Source organism: Mustela erminea, chromosome 10 (assembly GCF_009829155.1).
Source record: "Mustela erminea isolate mMusErm1 chromosome 10, mMusErm1.Pri, whole genome shotgun sequence".
Taxonomy (NCBI): Eukaryota; Metazoa; Chordata; class Mammalia; order Carnivora; family Mustelidae; genus Mustela; species Mustela erminea.
Window position 1 is genome coordinate 75,963,671 of NC_045623.1, and position 21,556 is coordinate 75,985,226.

Consider the following 21,556-nt stretch of genomic DNA (forward strand, 5'->3'; position numbering starts at 1 on the left):
TTTAAAGATTTTTATTTATAACAAAGAGAGACAGTGAGAGGGAACACAAACACAGGGGAGCTGGAGAGGGAAAAGAAGGCTCCCCGCTGAGCAGGGACCCTGATGTGGGACTCAATCCTGGTATCATGACCTAAGCCAAAGGCAGACACTTAACCACTGAGTCACCCAGACGCCCCTGCATATGGTTTTACAGGCAGAGAGCGAAGAAGCCTGTGAGAGGAGAGATACTAAGCCTTCCGCAGACAGAGTAACGGTCCCCCAGAGATGTGCAGTTCTAATCCCTGTGAATGTTATGCTGACAGGACAAAACATTATTAAGTTTGCTCATCGGATAAAACAGTAAGATTATCCTAGATTCTCTGGGCAGGCCCAGTGTAATCAAGCAGTGCTTAATAATGAAGACGGAAGCAGAAGACTTGATATCTGAGTGATGTGATGTGAACAAGACTTGGCAGATGTGGCTGCTTTTGTAGACAGAAGAAAAAGGCCACCGGCCAAGGAATGTGAGCAGCCTGAAGAAGCTGGGCAGGACAAAACGTCTCCCTCTGGAGCCTCCCATGTCAGACTCCTGAAGAACTGGAAGATAATAAATCTGTACTGGCCTCAGACTCTCAGTTGCTGGGAACTTGTAAAAAGCGGCAATAGGAAATGAGCGTGGGGTAGGAGATATAAATAGGTCATTTAGGAGGTCCAAATGCTGGAAGTACGGGGGTCAAGACCAAGAACACCAGAAGGTAGCTCTGGGAAAGAAGATGCCAAACTCCAGCCCTGTTTGTTCCAATTGACTCCTGCATGCCAGCCTATGCATCCCGCATACCGTGCTTGGGTGGCGGTAATGCAGACCCCGATGACACACAATCTCTGGCCTCAGGGAGCTCGTGGCCCACCCAGAGGTGGACTTGGTGTGCGAGTCTCAAGTCTCTGTCCTTTCCATTACTGTCCCTTTGCCTCGGACCAAAGTAGTCTGATCTATTCAAATAGTTAAATACTGTTCCATATTTTCTCATCTTCCGGCCTAACTACTCCTCTGTGGTCTCTGCATAGCCTTCCTCCCTGAGATATGCTCCGACTTCTAAATTCCTTCACTATGTAGCAGCAAGGGCTAGGTTCCAACCCTAGCTCTAGCTGTGTGAGCCCAGGCAAGTAGTGTTCCACTCACTGAGTGGGAGCAGTGAAATCTGCCCCCACCACGGGTTCTTTGGGAGGATGGGGTGTGACAGCAGGTAGGGTCTTCCAGGCCCCTGCCTGTAAGAGCTAGCGCTCAGGCTCCTGAGTTCTCTGTTCCCCCTTTTCTAAGGTCAGGCACCAAGTCAAGGTCAATGTTCTTCATGGGGCTTGTCCCGAAAGAGAATAACCAACTACTCCCTCCTTGTTTTGGGAACTTTTTCAAAGCAGCTTCAACTAACAAGAAATGTTACAACAGACACATCACTATGGCTCTGGTGCTTCAGCAGTCAGTCAACCTGGGTGCTTTTACCAGGGCCCTTGACACACAGCAGCACATTAACTCAACAGCAAGAGGCCCGAATTACAGCGTGTGGGATGCTCAAAGTGGGGGCAGGAGGGCCACAAGGGTGCTCTTCAAAACCCAGCTACTTCCAAATATAGATAGAATGCCATTAGACCTCTCCAAGTGTGGGTAAAGTGGTTCAGCTTCTGCCGCAAACCTTGACTGTCAGTCCCCCATTCCAACACAATCAATCCTGATGTCGGCTTCCTACTAAAACTAAACTTCCATTCATGCCTTCCACGTTTACAGAGGGCTCATGGGCCAAGATCCAGGACCATGCTGGTGCCCAAAGAAGCCAGGCTGGTGTGGCACAGGGCCTGGCTCCTGGCAGTTTGCCTTCCCCGGCCTAGGACAACCGTCCGGAGAGTATGACACACTGTCGTAAAAAGGCAGCCAAGCGCTGCCAGTGTTCGAGGTAGGAGGGCACGCAGATGGCAAGCTACGAAAGGTTTCTGCGAGTAGTGACTTTTGAAAAGGGCTGGGCTCCAATCAGCAAGAGAACTGTTCCAGGAGAGACGTGGTCGAGGACTCCCTGCCTCCTCCCACCTCAAAGCCGCCTGCAACCTGATGATGGCCACACAATACACAAGAAGGCACAGGAAGCCACTGAACTGTACATGAAAAAGCGGTTGAAATGACAGATTTTATGTCATATATACTTTAGCACAATTAAAAACAAACCAACCTAAAATGTAAAGAACAAATACAATAGGAGTGCTTCACATGACAAAAGGAGAAGTGAAGCAAGCGTGGCCAAGTACTGACAACCATCAAGCCCCAGCCAGGAGCATCTGTGAGTTTACTTTATGACTCCACATGCAGCTTTGTGCACTTAAAAATGTATTCTAGAATGCTCCAATCTCCAGAAACAAATGGCAGTTAACCTTCCAAAGTCAAGCTGCTTCATGGCACACATGCAGACCCTCCACAGCACCTCCCAAGGCCCTCTCCAGACCCATATGCCTGCGATCAACCGAACTCCGCACATGCTTTGACCCTGGCATATGTGACCATCACCATTTAGAATACACTCCTCTCCTGGACTCCCTTCCCCATTTCCCTCCAGCCACCACGCACTCCTGCAAACCTTCAGACTAGCTACAAGGCCTGCTTCTCTGCAGTCTCCCCATACTCTTAACCCCAACCCCAGGCTGAGCTACTAATACTTCCACTTGGACTACAACACTTATCCCGAAGGAGTGGCTTTATTTGTTCACATCTAGACTCTGAGCTCCCTAAAGACACAGTCCTAGCCCCAAGCAGCCATGCTGTATGTGATTACGGAGTTTTAAAGCAAAGAGGCAGAGCAGCCAAGTTATTTTTAAAGAATGTGAAGTAGTGGGACGCCTGGGTGGCTCAGTGGGTTAAGCTGCTGCCTTCCGCTCAGGTCATGATCTCAGGGACCTGGGATCAAGTCCCGCATCGGGCTCTCTGCTCGGCGGGGAGCCTGCTTCCTCCTCTCTCTCTCTGCCTGCCTCTCTGCCTACTTGTGATCTCTGTCAAATAAATAAATAAAATCTTAAAAAAAAAAAAAAAAAAAGAATGTGAAGTAGTTCAAAGATGGCAGCGCAGGGACACCTGGGTGGCTCACTGGTTGAGTGTATGGTTGTGGCTCAGGTCATGATCTCGGAGTCCCTGGGATTGAGCCCCACATTAGGCTCCACGCTCAGTGGGGAGTCTGCTTGTCCCTCTCTCTGCTCCTACCCTCTTACTCATGCTCTCTCCCTCTCTCAAATAAATAAATAAAATCTTAAAAAAAAAAAAAAAAAGGGCAGTGTATCCAGGAAGTTGGGGGCAAGGGGCCGGGTGATGATGCAGTGGAGAATGGTATTACCATCAGAAAAGAAAGCTAAGAAGGCCATCTGGGTGGCTCAGTTGGTTAAGCCTCTGCCTTTGGCTCAGGTCATGACCTCTGGGTCCTGGGATTGAGTCCCACATCAGGCTCTCTGCTCAGCAAGAAGCCTGCTTCCCCCCCCCCCCTGCCTGCCCCTCCGCCTACTTGTGATCTCTGTCAAATAAATCAATAAAATCTTAAAAAAAAAAAAAAAAAAGCCACACAGATATAAAAAAAGGAGCCAGGAAGGCACTCATGGTCTTTGAGCAGGAATAAAAGGCACGTCAGACCTCCTTCTCCTAGCTTATCTCCACATGGAAGGTCTCCCGGCTTTTCTCCCCAGCCCTTGGACCTTAGTGAGCTTTACCGCGTCGGGGTCTGCCTTTGGCGGAGGGAGTACCCTCAGGTCTGTGTCCTCCACTCATGAAAGGCAAGTGGAAAACGTTCAGCCACTATGAGAGGCCTGCATCCTCCACAGCTGCCTAGGGACTAGGTAGGTAACCGGTCTCACTGAGGTTAAATGAGCAGCAGAGCCATTAGGCCATAGGTTAAAAGCCACCTCCTTCAATCATTTAACTGATAACAAAGTAACATTCTGAGCTCCATATACCCGACTCCTGCATCCATTCCTTAACTGGTTCCTAATTTGAGAGGAAAAAAGATGGGAATTACTTGTTGGCTCCTCCCACCAAACATACATAGACAACTTGCCTCTGCGGTAAGATTAACTTACCAGTAACATACAGTCTAAACCATATGGAGAAAGTATTTAGCATATAGTAACTCTCTGCTATCGTTAGCTGCTTCTGTGGTTGTGACTAGAACCAGAAGCAAGAAAGTCAGGGGGATACTGCTCTAGGACTGTGTGACCTACAGCGTGACAGCAGAGTCAACGAGGACCCAAGAGCTTTGCGAAGAGGAATGGCTCAGATGTAGCATCAGGGACCATAAGGGGTTCCGGTGTCCAAGGTGGGAAGCCACCTCTTGTGGAAGCTGCCGCGGGAGAGCAGACAGCAGCCACGAGAGGCAACGAGAAGTAGGAAACACGGTCCTCAGCTCAGCGGCCTGCACCTGCCAGACGAAAGGAGGGAAGTGCGGTGGAAAAGGACATCTATAGAAACTGAGCCCTGAGACTGAGGGAAGGCAGAAAAGAAAGACAAGGGACAAACCAACCACAACCATCCTCTACTTGGAAGAACTTTACCACGGGTTCGGGGTTAGTATTTCAGCCAAAAACAGAGAAAGCCAACAGGTCGAATGCTAACATCCAGAGATGAGTATACATGAGGGGCTGGGGATGGTTCTCCATTTGCACAGACTTTCAAAACATCTCATAATAAAAACTTGTCAAACACCAATTTTTCAAAGGTAAAGGTAAGGAAATGGGGAATAACTAAAACTTTTCTGCACTGACTCCAACCCCACCCCAGCCCCACTCAAGGCTACAACTTGACCCATAAGCTGTGAGGCTGGCGAGTAAGAACAGGTCACTTGGGTAGGCGTGAATCTGGTTGCATTCAACACGGCTCTGCTATGTCCCACTCAGTTCCAGAGAGCCTTTTTACACAAAACAGCTTTTGGTGACAGCATGTTCTAGAAGAAAGCCTGAACATTCACATTCATGGCTTTGGGAATTCATCCTGGCCTCCGAAAAGATGCTCCATCAACACTGTTGTACTGGGAGATGAAGAATATATGGGGCGGGGCGGGGGAGAACTCCCATGGGTGGCTACAAGGCTGTCGAGATTTTAAGGAAAAAAAACCTTGAATTTTCAGGTACGAAAAGCCATTGCATCCCCACCCACAGACTGCACAGGACTGCAACCACTGCCACTCTAACCCTCATGCCTCTAGAGCAGGTGGGGTCGGCAGGTGTGTCCAACACCTGGAGATCTGCAGTTGTCATTAAGATGCCTGGATTCTCTGGAACAGTCACACAGGGGCAAGAGAAAAGGAACTCCCAGCAAAGAACAAAGTGGAAGTGAACCAGTGCCACCCGGCTTTCTGTTTGACACTGCAGACTGGAGGCCCATTCTGATGCTCTCTCCTGCCATCTTGGATACCTGCAGCAAGCACCCCCACGCCCCCAGCAGACGCCCTCCTCCACAGGATCCCAGCCAGGGAGCAGTGCCCAGAGCCCTTACCTCTGTCAGCTCCCGCTCGCTGATACTTCCGGTGGCGCCCCCTTTCTTCCTTGTGCAGGGCTCTCCCACGGTGACCCTGCCGTCCCCTTTGGCATAGCTGTGCACAGTGAGAACTCCCGACTGCCCTTGGGCTCGGCAGGACAGAGGCTCACTGGTTTCTGAATCAGAAGAAATAGAATCCCGAGAAGAACCGGAGCCCAGGCTAGAAGATGATTTCTTTTTCGAACCTGAGAGAACAAGGCGTCCCCCTAGAGAAGCAGGATTCACAGAAAGATCCAAGGCAGCTGCTTCTTGTTCCTCTTCTTCCTCCTCATCCTCCTCTTCTAGTTTGACGTTTTTAAGCTCTTCAAATTTGACTTCAGAGGAGTCAGAATAATCTGAAACACACACGCACGTTGGCCAGAGCCAACTTCCCCATGCACATCTGAAGCCAGTGAAAAGCAAAGGGGGCAAAGCACAGAGAAACACAGGCAGCGAGTACGGCGCAGCTTCCGATTCGGGCTCGGCCACCTGCAGGGTCACTCTGTGATCTAGGACCGACTGCTCAGCCCCACCGGGCCTCCAGGTTCGTCCCGTGGAGTATAGGCAGCCTACCACCTATCTCCAGGGTTCTGTGTCTACTATGGAGCACAGCCTGGCACACAACAGACCCTCAGAAGTCATCTGCAGGAACCAAGGCCTGAATGCAGCAGGCCTGGTGACCCCAAGCTAGAGCAAGTGCTGAACAGAGGCAGCCGGGCCCCAAGGCCCCGCTCCACAGTGCTGTCCAGCTGCCAGCAGGTGCACCAAGGCAGCCTCCGTACAGATCCGCCAAGCCTCACCCAAGGCTCACCCAAGCCCCCCCAACCACCATCCCAGCGGGTAGAGCGGCTTCCTTCCTAAAATCCAAGTAGCCCCTCAAGCCCCCCGGAGAACAAACTCTAAGATGGCAGCCAATCCCCTCACCGTCTCATTCCTACTTCTCCAGCCCCATCTCCTGCTAGCACCACTGTCTTCTACCCTTCCCACCCCTGTAATCCAGTTACAGGAAATCACTACCAGCTCCCCTAATAGCTCATGTGGTTTCAGACCTCCATGCTGGCACCCCTGCCTACTCCCCTTGGGTGCCCCGACTCTCTGCCTGCCTGAAAAACTCCAACCTCTTTCCTAAGAGTTGGGTCAGCATCACTTCCCCGACTTCAGTGTCTCCCCAACCCCTCATCAGGCAGAAGGAGGCAGTACTTCTCCTACCTTCCACCCAGCATGCCCCTCTCCAAAGGGCTCCTCACAGCCATTCTCACACTCCACTACCACTCTCTGCCCACAGACCCATCTCCCCCAATACCTGTGACCCTGAACACAACATGGTATTTAACCCACAACAGACCCCAGTGACGCTGTGGGGAAAACATCACAGCCAACAGACCTGGGAAGGGAAGAGCATCCTCGACTTGCCGCACGGAGCTGTGGGTGGGCCTCACGGGAGCGAGGGCAGCCTGGCACTCCGCCACATCGTACTGTCCGGAACTCAGCTCCTCCTTGGGGAAAAGCTCACTCTGACTCACCTCCTGCGGTATTTCAAGACAAACCCGGTGCCTCTTGGTCCCTATACGATGTTTGGCGAGGCTGTGAGGAAGAGAGCACACTTCTGAAGGGCCCACAAACACAGTCACATCCACACACATTCACCCACATCACACACGACCCAAAATGAGCGAACGGCCAGAGCCTGTCCACTGCACCTCACACTTGAGTCCAACCTCTCGTCTGTGGGAGAGACGAGGGACTTCACCTCTCCCAGCCTATCTTATCCACTGGGAAACAGGAACAACCCCAGCCCCCTCAGAGGTTGGATGTGAGGCTTATGAGGTACGCCGAGTACCTGGCGGAGCTCGGGCCTACAACAGCTACCCTGTAACCAGTCCTCCTTTCTTCCCCGTGTGGCTCAAGGCAGAAGACAGATCCTCCCGCTCAGACACCGAGGACACTGGCCAACCTCAATCCCGCCACCCCCCAGCCCCTGTGGGTCCCATTCCAGCCACGACATTCTCCTCTGTAAAAACTGCCTCCTGTGCCAGGGCACCTGTATGGCTCAGTCAGCAGAGCATGCGACTCTTAATCTCAAGGTGGTGAGTTCGAGCTGGGCATGGAGCCTATTTAAGACAATAAATTTAAAAAAAAAAAAAAAGTCTCAGGTGGCAATGAGAAAATGACTTTTCTGGCTCAGACGGAGCCACGTTCTCTTTGTATGTGACCTTCACTCCAGCCAATTACAGGTCCACATACAGATGTGGTCATTCCTGGGTGACGGCTGTTAAGGAAGAACCTGGACGCCCTTGCTCTGAGGATTCTAGATTCTTTACCAAGATAAAAATTCCCTCAGCTGAGGCTCCAACAACCCACTTAGAAACAGCTTCTCAACAGGTTACAGAAGCTGCCCAAGCACCTCTCCCTCAAACAGGTGGGCCCAGAGGGCCGCCGGGTTACCTTCTCTTTAAGTCACCCTCCTCTCCATCCTCAAGCCCTTCCATGTCATCTTCTTCCTCTGGACACTCCTCGTTTCTGGCTCTTGGGGGCAGTTCACTCTCCTTAAGGAACTCGGCTGCTTCTGGCGTGGGCAGAGTATGGTCGATAACTGTGCTGTCCTTCCCAGCTTTCCAAAGCTTGTACCTTTCCGGCTGGAACTTCCTCACAAACACGTCCATGGAGATCTTCACCATGTCCTTCCTACAGGAGCACTGTCCCAGGGAACCAGGAGAGCTCCAGTCAGCACGCTTTAACGGCTTCCCCACGACCCCCATATCCCATCTCCTTCCCCCAAGTGAAATAAAGATACAAGCCCATTTAAAGCCAAACTGCTAGCACTCACAGCTGAGAGCGGACTGGCCTGGCGGAACCTTCGAGCATGGGGGGGAAGCAGGGAAAGAGCAGGCAGGAATGAGCGGCGCTGGGGTGTGCCCACCCACGCCCTTTGCCAGGCTGCACAGAAAAACACCACAACGAAGCTCCACACTCACGCCCAGGAAGGTGGACGCCTGCCTTCTGTCCGCACTCTAGCCCAGCCAGGCCCACAGGGGCAGGTGCGCCCAGTCAGATGTCTAGCCCTGCCTGCTTCCCTAACCTGAAGAACTTCTCAGAGAAAACCCACAGTGGCCAAAGCAAGAAGCACCAGTGTGTGCGGGTGTGGTTTTCAAGCTCAATGGAGGTAAGCATGGAAACCTCTCACTTGAGGTGCTCCAAACCTGAACTTTTTACAATTCTAGACGAACACAATATGGGGGCACTTCTGCCCATTCCTGTCACTCCGTTTCTGAATTCTGGCAGTTCAAAGAACGTTCTAATTGCCAGCCAGTGTAGCTAGCAAGAATTTGCTCACCGGACGTTTTTGGGTAAGGCGTTACAGAAAGAAACCAGGCAGACTTACCAGCACCGCTTGCTTGCCATATTCAATCCACCGCCGGGTAGCAAAATTGGTGGACTCCGCACAGTTGAAGCCATGGTTAAAGCCGGCATGGTAACCATACGGGAAAGTGATCATGAATTCTCCAGCTTCTTGAGTGACCTGAACAAGAACAGACTTGAAGCAGCCGCAACAAATGGCTGAAGTCTACCCAGCTCGACATCTGACCTCCAGCACCACGAGCTTCGCTAAGTAACCCAGGGAAAGTCCTAGAACTACCAGGGGCCTTTGTAAAATGCAAAGCCCTATCATATCCACCCCCATCACTGTAAGTGACCATTCCTCCAAATCAACAGTGTTCAAGGGGACCAGACTCTGCTCGGGCACTGGGAAGCTGCAGTACCTCCACCTTTAACATCCTTGTGTATCAAAGTACTGCTATATAGGTTAGCTCTGGCCCATGCCTGGTACAGAAGGATGAGCTAGATTAAAGCCCCTTGGTGAAACAGACCAGAAAGGGTAAGACGAAGGACTTCTGTATGTAAAATCAGCTCACCTTGTCAAAGGGAATTCCATATTTCTTCAGCATTAAAGGGGAAATCAAGGTCATCTTATGGCGGAGAAAAGCCTCGCAGCTTTGAGCACTTCCAGGGAAGAAACCTGTTGCAAGGAACATGGGCTCAGGTTAAGACACTGCTCCACACCAGCTCTTCAACCCTAGAGATGCTGCACCCTTGGGCATCTCATCCAGATGAGGAGGAGGATAAAGTCACCACAGATCCTTCTAGCTTCAGGCCAATCCTAAGATTCTACAGTGAGCCCCTAGGCTCTCTCCCATGCAAGCTGTTACGTGGGTAATCAAATTCTGTTTGGGAGACAGAGATCACCCAAGCTCCCCTGTTCTTATAAAAAGCCTTCAAACTGTTTAGGACTTCCTCTGTTAACCTGAATCCCTCAATCTTTTGTTAGTAACACATCCACAGTGCAGATCACCCAAGCTCTCCAGAAACAGGCTCTCTGGAGATACAAACCTATTAAAATCCACTTGAACAAAAGCACAAAAACTGAATTTTCACATCTGGATTTCCGACAGCAGAATAAGACCCAATATGCATGGTACACAATGTCTGGTCAAATAAACCCATGTCTGATAAAACTGAGGCAAAGACTAGGAATTACTTACTTAGCAATCAAAAAAAAAAAAAAAAAAAAAAAAAAGAATTACTTAGTCCCCTCCCAGGACAAATGGAGGAAGTTTCCGATTTTAATTGCTCTGCTGGGGTAACCAATCTGGCAGTCCAGCTCACCCCCTACACACAGGCTTAAGAAAGGACAACATAAGCATCTGACCAGAGAACGGACACTTTAGAACAATGAGCACAGCGCATGGGGAGGTCTGACCCAGCACAGGGAGGAGTCACAGTACCTTTGGCAAGGCGCTCCAACCGCTTTCCATGCTCCGGGGGAACAGAGTACCTGCAATCACAGAGAAGCATAAGATGCTGAGCAGAGGACACTACAGGAGGTAAGGAACTCTTTCCCATTCTCAAAACAGCTCGAAATACCAGATTTTTCAACTTCCCAACCACAAAAACTAGAAAGGAGTCTGGAGAATGATTTATTAGACTACTGGGGGACAGGAGGGAGGAGCCCACAAGTAAGTACGAGTGAATTTGTTTCTCTTATGTTCCTTCATTTTACCAAGACAAGAGCCAGAATTTATGGTATGTAATCAGCGTTACTCTTCTTTATAATGTTCAAGAAATAAAAATTTGGGGGGTGCCTGGGTGGTTCGGTCATTAAGTGTCTGCCTTTGGCTCAGGTCATGATCCCAGGATCGAGCCCAGCATGGGACTCCCTGCTTGGTGGGAAGCTTGCTTCTCCCTCTCCCACTCCCCCTCCTTGTATTCCCTCTCTCGCTCTCTGTCAAATAAAATATTTTTTTAGATTTTTTTTTCTTTAAAAGGATAGCATTAAGTGCTCCTGGCATAGCCTAAAAAGGCCTAACTGGGACAGGATAGAGGAGGAATGGAAAACAAGGTGAAAATGGGATTTGATACCACAGACCAAGCCCTATAGATGCTGCTGAGCCCATTTTTCTCTTCATCTCTGTAACAGCTACACTGGTTACCCAATAATTAATGACTCTTCCACCCTGCAGGGTAGTGAGATGCCACAGAAATTGTTCCTCATTTAAAAAAAACAATACTTAACTGAGCCACCCAGGTGCCCTGATTAAAAAAAGAGAGAGAAACCACGTAACCACTTCAAATTTTCGCAACACTGTTAAAACTTTATATTCTGAAACTCATAGTAAGTCTACTTTAACCTTCATAATTGACTCTAAAGATCATTCCTCAACAGAAATTTCTCATCCCAAATAATTTCATTATGAAACAGATGGGGAGTAGCAGAAAATGCTGGTCATCCAAAGGACCTTGGGTCCATCAGGCAACGTTGACCAGAAGTCTCTGGAGGTCCCTCTTCCAATGACCTAAAGAGCACGTGTAATAACCAGAAAATCTCTCTACAGAATAATGAAAATCCAACCTCAGGGAATTTAGGACTAGAAAGGCAAAAGACACAAAAGCAACACATACAGATTCTAGAAGTCTAGCCATCTAAGAAAAGAAATGCGACAGCAGTTAGGAGGTGAACAGAAGCTCAGAAGGTTGCCCCCACCAAGATTAGAAACTGGAAAGCATCTGAAAAAAGAAAGGAAAACCTCTGAGAAAAAGAGACAGCTGAAGATGCTGGCAAAGGAAATGAAGATGCAGTTTGCACGGCTCCTCGTGACCTGGCCCATGGTGTCCCTGCCAGCCTCCTCGCTCTTCCCTCCTAATATGAAGCACCCCCACAACGGACTTCCTCTGGTTTGTGAAGACATCGTGCTCTCACAACTTAGGCTCCCTGTATGTGTTGTTCCAACTGCCTGGACACGCTCTCCTCACTCTTCCCTGCCCCAAACCCGCCATCTTCCCAGTCAGCTAGGCCTCCTCATGTTAGGGCTCAGCTTCGTTGTCACCTCTCCCAGGGAAGCCTTCTCCAATATCCACCCCATGTTCACGTACCCTTCCTATGCGGACCTAGAGCACCCGTCAGAACTTCTTTCAGTATATTACTATTTCCTCACACGTTCAGTCTCCTACCTGTGAGGATGGATGCCTCATCTATTTTGGTCAGTACTGTCCAACAAAGCACCTTCACTAAAATGCTGGGACTGAGAGATGGGTCAGCACAGGGAGAAAGGAGAGAACAGATCTTTATCTCCCCAACTAGACTGAGAACATCCTGGAGAACAGGAAGCATATGCTGAGAAGCCTTGCATCCCCTCTCAGGGTTAAGCACACAGTGCTACTCAACAAGTATTTTCTCCATGAGGAAAAAAAAGCTTTCTGTCACCTGAAGGAGTGCCTCCAGTCTTAGAAGCCTGCCTCTAAGAAATGCCTCAGGCCTGGTCAGAAAAATAAATCACAGTGGGAGAGCCTGGAAGAGCCTGTGGGACTCTCAGTAACTCAGCCAACTTAGCTGTTCACACAGGGGTATTAAACGCCCTGCCACCTAGAGCCCTGCTCTTCACAGACCGGTCTGAGCACCAGACTCCAACAGCACCCCCTGGCTGAAACACCTGGTGACAATGTCAAATGCCAGTCCTAGGCCAGGCCTCCTGAAGCAAAATCTGCCTTTTAACCAGATCCTGAGGTACTGTGTAGGCACACAAGAGCTGAGAGGCCTGTGGTGGCCCGAGAAGCCCCAGAGCCAAGGGCAGCCCAGCTTTACCAGGACTTCGGCTCTCCGAAGTGCAAGTAGTTGATGCTGTAGAGGTCCATGTCTTCGGTGTGCCAGGCAAAGGAGGTCTTCCACATGCCAAAGTATAGGTACGGGGTGTTCACACCCTCGATGGTGATCCCACTCTCCTTCTCCACCAGGTCCAGGATTGTTTTCAGTCGGCCGATATTCCACTCATCTACGTGCTGCAAAGAAAATCACAGCTGAGGGCAATCATAGTAAAAATAAACTAAGGCTCTTAACCTACAAATCACAGAAGAGGCCATGGTGACCTGTCACCTCTAATGAAAGATGTGAAATAATGTGGAAACAGCCTCGACCCCAAAACCACAGCCCCCCTCACTCACTCTTCACAGCCACCACTGGAACGGACGCAATTAGACCTCCAAAAGCCAAATACCACTTGGTAAAGGAAACCAGGATATGAAAGACGAATCCGAAGGGAACAGCCAGCCTGTTCTTAACCCCAGGAGGAGGAGTTTGATCTGAAGCTAAAGAAACTTACATCAAAATAGGAAAGAACTCTTAACGCTACCAAAAATACAACATGGTAATTAACTATCCCAATTTCTGACTCTTTAACCCCAATTTCTACTGGGCAGTGTCTTCCGTAAAAAGTCTACAGTGTCACCCAAATACTTTTCCTAAACTGTAATGGTCTGCTAGGAGCCCACCTCTCATAAATCCCTTCTGGATTATCGTGCCCAGCTTTTCTACCTGCAGTCCCAGACCTTCATAGTATCTGCCTGCCATTTACATCTGTAAGTTTCACTTTCCATCACTCAAAAAAATTGCCATAAAAACACTTGAGATCTATTTAAATCCCTTCCTTCCAATAATTTACAAAAACACTAATCTGAGTGATAATCCCTCCAACACCCTACAGATTTTTTAATCATCCAAAAACCATCCCAAATATTCCTTCCTAAGACTGTTATCTAAGGCTGTTCTTTATGCGAAAAACACTACACCCCAATCCAATGCATTTTGTTAGAATAGCTTCTGCTAAAGAATCTTGTTTGGGGGGGCCTGGGTGGCTCAGACGTTAAGCACCTGCCTTCTGCTCAGGTCATGATCCTGGGGTCCTGGGATCCAGCCCCGTATCAGGCTCCCTGCTCAGCTGGAGGCCTCTTTTCCCTCTCCCAGTCCCCCTTGCTTGTATTCCCTCTCTAGCTCTCTCTGTGTCAAATAAATAAATAAAATCTAAAAAAAAAAAAAAAGGGAATCTTGTTTGAGGGTTCTGAAAATCTAAATACCTTTCTCTTCTTAAATAAATATCCACCCCTTTCACTAGATTAGTCAGTGATCTTTTTTCTGCGGGAACCACACTGCCTCTCCCCCGTTTTCATTAACTGTGATCCCACCCTTTAAAGAACTCATCAGCTACCACCCACAGACTATTCTAACAGCCCTTGCAAAGAACACCACATCGCCCAATTCACATGTAGAGTGAGAGAAATAAAATTCAGTCACATGCAAAAATACCCACAATTAAGTAAGCACCGCCCATCAGCCCTTCGCGGAGGGTTCTTTGCAAAGCCACTCATTCAGAAAGCAGCTTTTAGATGCCTACTATGTGCTGGGCAGATAAAAATGGTATTAAATTTGGGCACCTAAAAAAAAAATTGGGGCACCTGGGTGGCTCAGTTGGTTGAGTGACTGCCTTCTGCTCAGGTCATGATCCTGGAGTCCCAGGATGGAGCCCCATATTGGGATCCCTGCTCGGCAGGGAGTCTGCTTCTCCCTCTGACTCTCTCCCCTCTCATACTCTCTCCCCCTCACTCTCTCTCTCTCATGCAAATAAAGTCTTTAAAAAAAAAATGTTTTCTAAAATGGTATTAAATCACAAAACCGCTGCTGTTCCCAATGAGTCTCACCTTTTCATAGAGAGTGCCATTCACATCTGCACCATAGATTGGGGGATTGAACGTGAGATTTTTCCAGTATTTCCGTTCAAGCTCTTCAAACTCACTATAGCGTGGGGTACAGTACCTTTCAAAAGTAAATAAAGTATTAATCACTTACCAGGACTAAATTCTTTAGGCACTATGAACCGCACAAGACACAATCCCCTGTTCTAGGGACAAGGTATTTCAGATGAATAAGACTAACACTTCCAGCACCCTATGCAGTGGCTAACTCAACAAATAATCATACCTAAAAACAAAGTATTGTTTTATTATTTTCTTAAAAAGTATTTTGGGTGCCTGGGTCGCTCAGTCAGTTAGGCCTCTGCCTTCAGCTCAGGTCATGATCCCAGAGCCCTGGGATAAAACCCAGAATCAGGCTCTCTGCTCCTCGAGGAGTCTGCCTCTCCCTCTCCCTCTGCCTGCTGCTCTCCCTGCCTGTGTATGTGCACGTGCACATGTGCTCACTCTCTCTTTCTCTCTTGCTCTCTCTCTGTCAAATAAATAAAAACAAACAAAATCTTAAAAAAATAAGATGCTTTAAAAAAAGAGAAAAATATATTTTTACGTATGTACTCACACACGTAGCTGTCTGTATGTATGCCTCTATGAAAGCATTAAATATGTCTATTCTTTAGCTCAATTATCACCTTCTAAGAATTTACTCTGAAAAATCTTTTAAAAATTCAAACCACTCAAAAATTATTACACAGCAAATTAACAAAAAATAATGTGTAAATCAAATAGGTATCTGAAAATGCACATTGTAACTCCAATGGCAAAAAAATACGAATGGATATAGTGGAAGTGAAGACCCAAAACAGACTGTGGGGAGACAATGGAATGAATGGGAAAAATCTTACTTTAAATAGGGCCTTACAATATAATGTCAGCCTACAGAATAATGAAGTTTAGGACTCTTAAATGCCCTTTGAAATATTTCAAACTCTTCCACCTCCAACTGATCTGCTTTATAAATTCAGATTTTTACCTGCTGGGTTTTCTTAAAGCTGGCTGACCATGCACATAGCAATCAAGGGTAAGGATTTGTTGCATTTCAGATGAAGGGGAAAGACACAGGACTTGCTAATTGAAAAAGAGGCCTGAAATAAAAGGCCTCCCATATGTTGACAGGAGAAACCAGACACAAGAGGCTGAGGCCTCTGGCGGAGCCCCATGAGCCAGAAGGCAGGTGAGCCCAGCCCCAGCACATAGCTAAAAACCAGACATAAAGGATGGCACAGCCTTTCATCTGCAGAGCTCCTCACACTTCTTCAACATGCTCTTACATAAATTCACTCTTTCAACAGCAGGTTGGTCAGCGATACAGATGTTCAAAGAGTTAAGCTGTCAACAGAACTAGAAAACCACATTTTGAATTGTGGTAAGTCAAAGGAAAAGGTGGCAAAGCACAGAAACAGAACAAGATCTGATGTGAGAGAGCGCGATTGTAAAGCCACGAAGTAGTGCCCTCGGAAGTGTGAAGACTGCCAAGACACACATCCAGCTCTGGGCTCGTTCACAGCAAAGACACAATCTAACATATCTGACTGGCTGAAATCAAGATGTGTACAGATCAAAAAGGCACAGAAAAAAAAAAAGCATGAAAAAAGGAAGGAATCTCTTGTGGACACTCAAAAGTAAGGAGTAACATAGGAAAGGAGAAAGTCCAAGAAAGAGGATTAAGAAGCAGCATCAAGGGCTCAAGAGGGAACCACAAAATCATTTTCTGTAAATCTGAGATTGAATGAAAGCTAAATATTCAAAACAACAGAGAAGATACCCGGGAAAACAGAGGGCCTGCACAAAGGCACGTCTAAGAGAGATAAGGATGTATGGATGATGAAGGCAGGCAAAGAAAAGTAACAACCAGCATGGCAGTTTATTCACACTTTGTCCAAACATAAAGGAGACAGCGGCTGGACGGGTGGTGAGGAGTTTGAGCATGATAAAAGACAGAAGCACCCAAGAAGGAAGAGAAGAAACTACAAGGGCCAGCTTTCGATAAGTAGGTGTTATCAACACACCTGGCAAAAACTCCTTTTGAACCAACTCCCAACTTTCTCTTTTGCAACTCTGCAACTTACCAAGGTCAGAGAATGATCCCACTTCTGCGGGAAGAACAGTGGGATTACTTTAGGTAAGAATATTGATGCATTTAGAATGTGACGCAGTACTGAGAATAGTAAGGACACTTCCATAAAAGGAGCAGAAGGGGAGACAGAGCTAGGGCTGAGCACACCGCCCTTCAGTGGCACAGCAGCAGAGTTAGGAGAAAGCTATGAGGATGAGACATTAACTCCTAGACCCTATGAAGGGTAGGAAGAGACAAGTTTTCACTCACTTATCACTATTGGCTATCTTGCGGAACTCACGAACAGTCATGGCTTTCTTCTGTATGTTGTACTGAGTGAAGAGGCCAGACTGCCCCGTCACCAGCTGCTGGATGGGGGCAGGAATGACCAGATCATCAATATCATCATAGGATGCTCGTGGCTTCCACTCCTTTGGAGGAACGACCTGAAGGGAACACAAGAAACAAAGAGATCAGAAAGCTGGCAAGCTGGTCACAGTCCAGGATGTGGGTGGACTGCTATCCAACCAGCCGATTTTACTATAAAGTGACTCTGATTTAACACAGCAAGTTACACTGATGTGCTACCCCTGATCTAGTTTGGCCACTAACTAGCTACCTCGTTGCAATGACCAAAGGTAAGTAATACTCATTCTCAGCTCAGCATCTTATCCAGACACCAAGACAAAAGGCTGAAGAGTTGATTCTCTCTTAATCTTAACAGAAAGTGCACATGAAGAACCAACTTGCTCTCGGGCTGCTGGATGGGACTGAAATGAGAACAAGAGAAGTTGGAAGGTCTAAGCCCTTGGTGACAGGTAAAACCACTAATGCACCCATCTCCATCATGCGGATGGAAGCAACACAGCACCTGGCCGTGGGACACTGGCTCTTTACTTCCCTTTAGAGATGCCAAGCAGCTCTCCTCCTACCTGAAAGTTGCTTCAGACGTTAACGAAAGGAATTAACTTGCAAACAGGACAGTATATACTGGGCATCCTGACTGGCTTTCATTCCCCATTTAGGAAAAATTCCTGCTGCCCTGTCATAAAACCCATGTAGAATCACCCTACCCATTCTCACCTTGGCCAGCCCAGCCCGATGAGCTCCTTGGGACTCAATGTAGGCCATGTATCGACTGAAGTTCCGGAACTCCTCCATGGTTGGGTAAAAGGTCATTATCCGAGCACTGGGATTCAGAGCTTCAGATTCAGAAGCCATCTTCCCTCCTTTCTGAGGTCACTTTGGTCAGACAGGAACCTGAAGAAATACATTAAAAACATAGAATGTGGGGCGCCTGGGTGGCTCAGTGGGTTAAAGCCTCTGCCTTCGGCTCAGGTCATGATCCCAGGGTCCTGGGATGGAGCCCCACATGGGGCTCTCTGCTCAGCAGGGAGCCTGCTTTCCCTCCTCTCTCTCTGCCTGTCTCTCTGCCTACTTGTAATCTCTGTCAAATAAATAAATAAAATCTTTATTTAAAAAAAAAAAAAGAACACAGAATGTAATTAGAACTAAATGCTGGGAATGTCCAGGGGGATGGGTAAACGAGGGATGAATATTAAGGAGGCAGGGCACTTGTTGTGAACACTGGGTGTTGTAAATAAGTGATGAATCACTAAATTCTACACCTGAAACTAATATTACACTCTACGTTAGCTGACTGGAATTTAAATAAAACTTGAGAAAGAAAGAAAAAAAATGCTGGGAATGTCAGTGCTGAAACAGTAAAAGGTGTAGAAATTCTGAAGAAGCATTAAGACCTCACAGCTGGAATCTGCCTCCAGGTAGGTTATTTAAGTGAACAAGAATACAAATAGAAAAAGCTCTGCTTAGAAGAATTCAATGTATTGGGGCACCTGGGTGGCTCAGTCGTTAAGCATCTGCCTTCAGCTCAGGTCATGATCCCAGGCTGGGACTGTGCCCCACATCCGGCTCCCTGCTTAGCTCCTTGCTTAGCGGGAAGCCTAATTGTCCCTCTCCCATTTCCCCTGCTTGTGTTCCCTCTCTGGCTGTGGTTCTGTGTGTCAAATAAGTAAATAAAATCTTAAAAAAAAAAAAGAAAAGAAAGAAAAGAATTCAATGTATCAAAATTGTATGTAATCAAATCTCACTTAAAGGGAGACACTGTTTCAGCTAAAATTTGTTACTAAATTGTTGGTCCCATCTAACAATTCTACAGCTGCCCTGCCCCTCTTTTACTCCTATCTTTCAAGTTCCTCCCTATTCACCTTTGATAATTGCTTGGGTTGGGGAGGGGGGTGTTAATGTATTACAACCAGGTTTATTTATTATTTTTTTTTAAACAACTAGGTTTAAAAAACAACGGGGGGGGGGCACCTGGGTGGCTCAGTCGTTAAGTCTCTGCCTTCAGCTTAGGTCATGATCCCAGGTTTCTGGCATTGAGCTCCACACAGGGCTCCCTGCTCTGTGGGAAGCCGGCTCCTCCCTCTCCCACTCCCCCTACTTGTGTTTCCTCTCTAGCTGTGTCTCTGTCAAATAGGTAAATAAAATCTTTAAAAACAACAACCACCTATGGGCTCCCGTTTAGGGCACAACTTTAAAATAGGATTCTAGATTCCTAAGGAAAGTTATTTGGCTACAAGATTACAAAGCTTAAGAGTTAAACAAGTACTCTGATGCTAGTATTTCAAACCCTAAAGTGAAACTGTTCTACCTAAACCAAAATGTCATTTCAGCCGTACCACAGGAGGTCAAGCTAGAGACTAGTTCAACTGCACCATACCCAGAATTGAAAGGACAAAATTTAAATGGACAATACACTGACAATACAGGACAAACTTCAAACTGATTGGAAAAGGGGAAATACTGTTTCTAGATGAGGCCAGCAACTAAGTGGGTGCATCCCAGTGCCTGGTAACACAATAGACTATTCCAACCAAGAACCAAGCACACCAGCTGAAAGGAGCCACTTTAGAAGCAAAAACATCTCCCTCAACTCCCAGGATCTGGGCTCCAAATCCATGGCAGTTCAGCTCCAAGAGTTCCCCTGAGATCTGAAGAACTCAGAAGGGAAGCAACTGCCTCCAACCTACCAGCAACCTACTAACAGACTAGGAAGACAGCATGGCACAGAACTGTCTAAGGAAGGAGGGAAGAAAGCCTCACTACCCACATCTCTCAAGCTTCCATTTCACCTAAAACAAAGAAGTATGTTCTTGGCCAGGAGCTTTTCGTGCACCTCACAAAAACTTTACATGGAAGGTATACGACTATCCCCGTTTTACATAGCAGGTCATCTCCCCCACCGTCCTGCAATGCACTCCCAGTGCTTCTGCCATTATCCTATGCTGCCTACATCATAATTTCCACCTAGACGAAGCCCTTTGCAAGGGAAGATCCAAGTGTGGAGGCAACTCAAGTTTAACCAATTTCGAAAACCCTCTTTTTTAAAAACACAAAGTATCTTACTTCAGCCAATTTTACAAAAACATATAATCATGTGAACAGGGTGTTAGGCCCCATCACCCGGGCGCCTCTGGACTTAGTCATCTTTGTATGCCTAGAACCTAGAACAATGCACAGCACGGAGCAGACGCTCGGGAACTGTTGAATAACTGATTTCCTCGCCCCCACTTCAGTTGCTCATTGCCTTTCTTCAACCCTAGGATTCCCTTCCCCCAACCTATTCCCTGGGGAAAGCTCCCGTTCCCTGACTCCTTCATTTCCCCCATTCAGCAACAAAGCCTAGTGGTTGAAGAGCCCCAGCTCCGGAATCAAAACAACTCTGAATTCAGATCCGGTCTCTTCCATTTATTAGCTGTGTGACCTTGGCTGTGTGAGTTGCTCAAGTCTCAGTTTCCCCACCTGTAAAATGGGGATCCCAACCTCCTGGCCCAGCAGGGTTGCTGTGATTAACTCAGATGATGCAAGCGAAACGCTAAGCACTAGGCCCGGTACTTAGTAACTCAATAAAGGTCGCTGTAGCTAACAACCTCCTCTAACTCCCGCCTCCTCCCCTCGCAGGTGCCCCCGCGGGTACCACTCCCAAGGCAGCCCCCTCCCCCGCTCCCAAGGTCCCCGAACCTCACCGCGTAGAGGGACAGCCCCTCCCGGCCCCGCCGCCTAGGCGAGTGAGGCCCGGCCGCAGGAAGAAGAAAATAAGGCCCAGTACACCCGCCTCCCTTCCCGATGTACATTGGCCATAAGAGATTAGAAAGGACCAATCTCAGGACCCATTTTAGAAGCTCCTGTTCCCATTGGCCAAGAACCATGCCTATCACTCTCCGCTGACGGCAAACCCCCCGCCCCTCCCCCATCGGAGCTCACGGTCACGGCCACAGCAGCAACAAACCTAAAGGACTCCAAAACGGCATCGTTCTTACCTAAAGCCCACTGCCCCGGCAGGGCTAAGGCTTGGCTCCTGCTGTCGCCGCTAGCCGTACCTACCGCTTTTCCAGCCGGCGGAGGACGAAGCTCCGCCTCCTCTAAAAAAGTCGGTCCTCGCGCAGAAGCACAACGTCAACCAATCTGAGAGCCGCTATCACTCCTCAAACAGCCAATGAGCACGCGCTGCAGTCGCCCAAAAGTCCGGGCATATCAGTCTGCTCAGCCTATGAATGCCGGGTCGGGCTGTTGCCAGGAGGAAACGCTGTACGGCTCGGGACTGCGGCCACTGAGCATCTTGGCTGAATCGCGGGGTTGGCCAATCATAGGAGGGCTTCTGGAGGCCCATAGCTAATCAGCATTGAAAGAGGCGAGCGCCTAGAAATGGGATGGTGGGGTGGGGTAGGGACAGTGTGATTATTGTAGGATGTTACTAATGAAAGGGTGGGGCACGGTCTTTGTAGAGTGAGTAGTACCCTTGCCTAAGGTGGACGTGCGCCGGAGCCCTTAGGGGCAGCTTCCGAGATCAAGCAGTTTCTGATAAGGTGACCAGCTTGTCCCGTTTTGCCCGAGAT

At 48.2% G+C, this 21,556-nt stretch overlaps 1 protein-coding gene across 6 annotated transcripts in view; it reads right to left on the bottom strand.

Moving 5' to 3' along the window:
• Positions 1-21,099, bottom strand: part of KDM4A (lysine demethylase 4A) — a 45,038-nt gene extending 23,939 nt beyond the window's left edge. For 4 of the 6 annotated variants that reach the window (XM_032303230.1, XM_032303235.1, XM_032303234.1 and 1 more), the window contains exons 1-11: positions 20,687-20,792; positions 17,721-17,897; positions 16,908-17,083; positions 14,534-14,648; positions 12,648-12,841; positions 10,294-10,343; positions 9,424-9,527; positions 8,892-9,029; positions 7,955-8,205; positions 6,894-7,093; positions 5,489-5,865 (exon numbers count right to left, since the gene is read on the bottom strand). In XM_032303230.1, the coding sequence (XP_032159121.1) occupies positions 5,489-5,865; positions 6,894-7,093; positions 7,955-8,205; positions 8,892-9,029; positions 9,424-9,527; positions 10,294-10,343; positions 12,648-12,841; positions 14,534-14,648; positions 16,908-17,083; positions 17,721-17,858 (1,743 nt within the window). In that variant the 5' untranslated portion in view covers positions 17,859-17,897; positions 20,687-20,792. Of the gene's footprint in view, positions 1-5,488; positions 5,866-6,893; positions 7,094-7,954; positions 8,206-8,891; positions 9,030-9,423; positions 9,528-10,293; positions 10,344-12,647; positions 12,842-14,533; positions 14,649-16,907; positions 17,084-17,720; positions 17,898-20,686; positions 20,793-20,980 lie in introns of those variants that run through there. The other 2 variants (XM_032303231.1, XM_032303232.1) reach the window with 2 other exon arrangements.
• Positions 21,100-21,556: the final 457 nt, after the last annotated feature.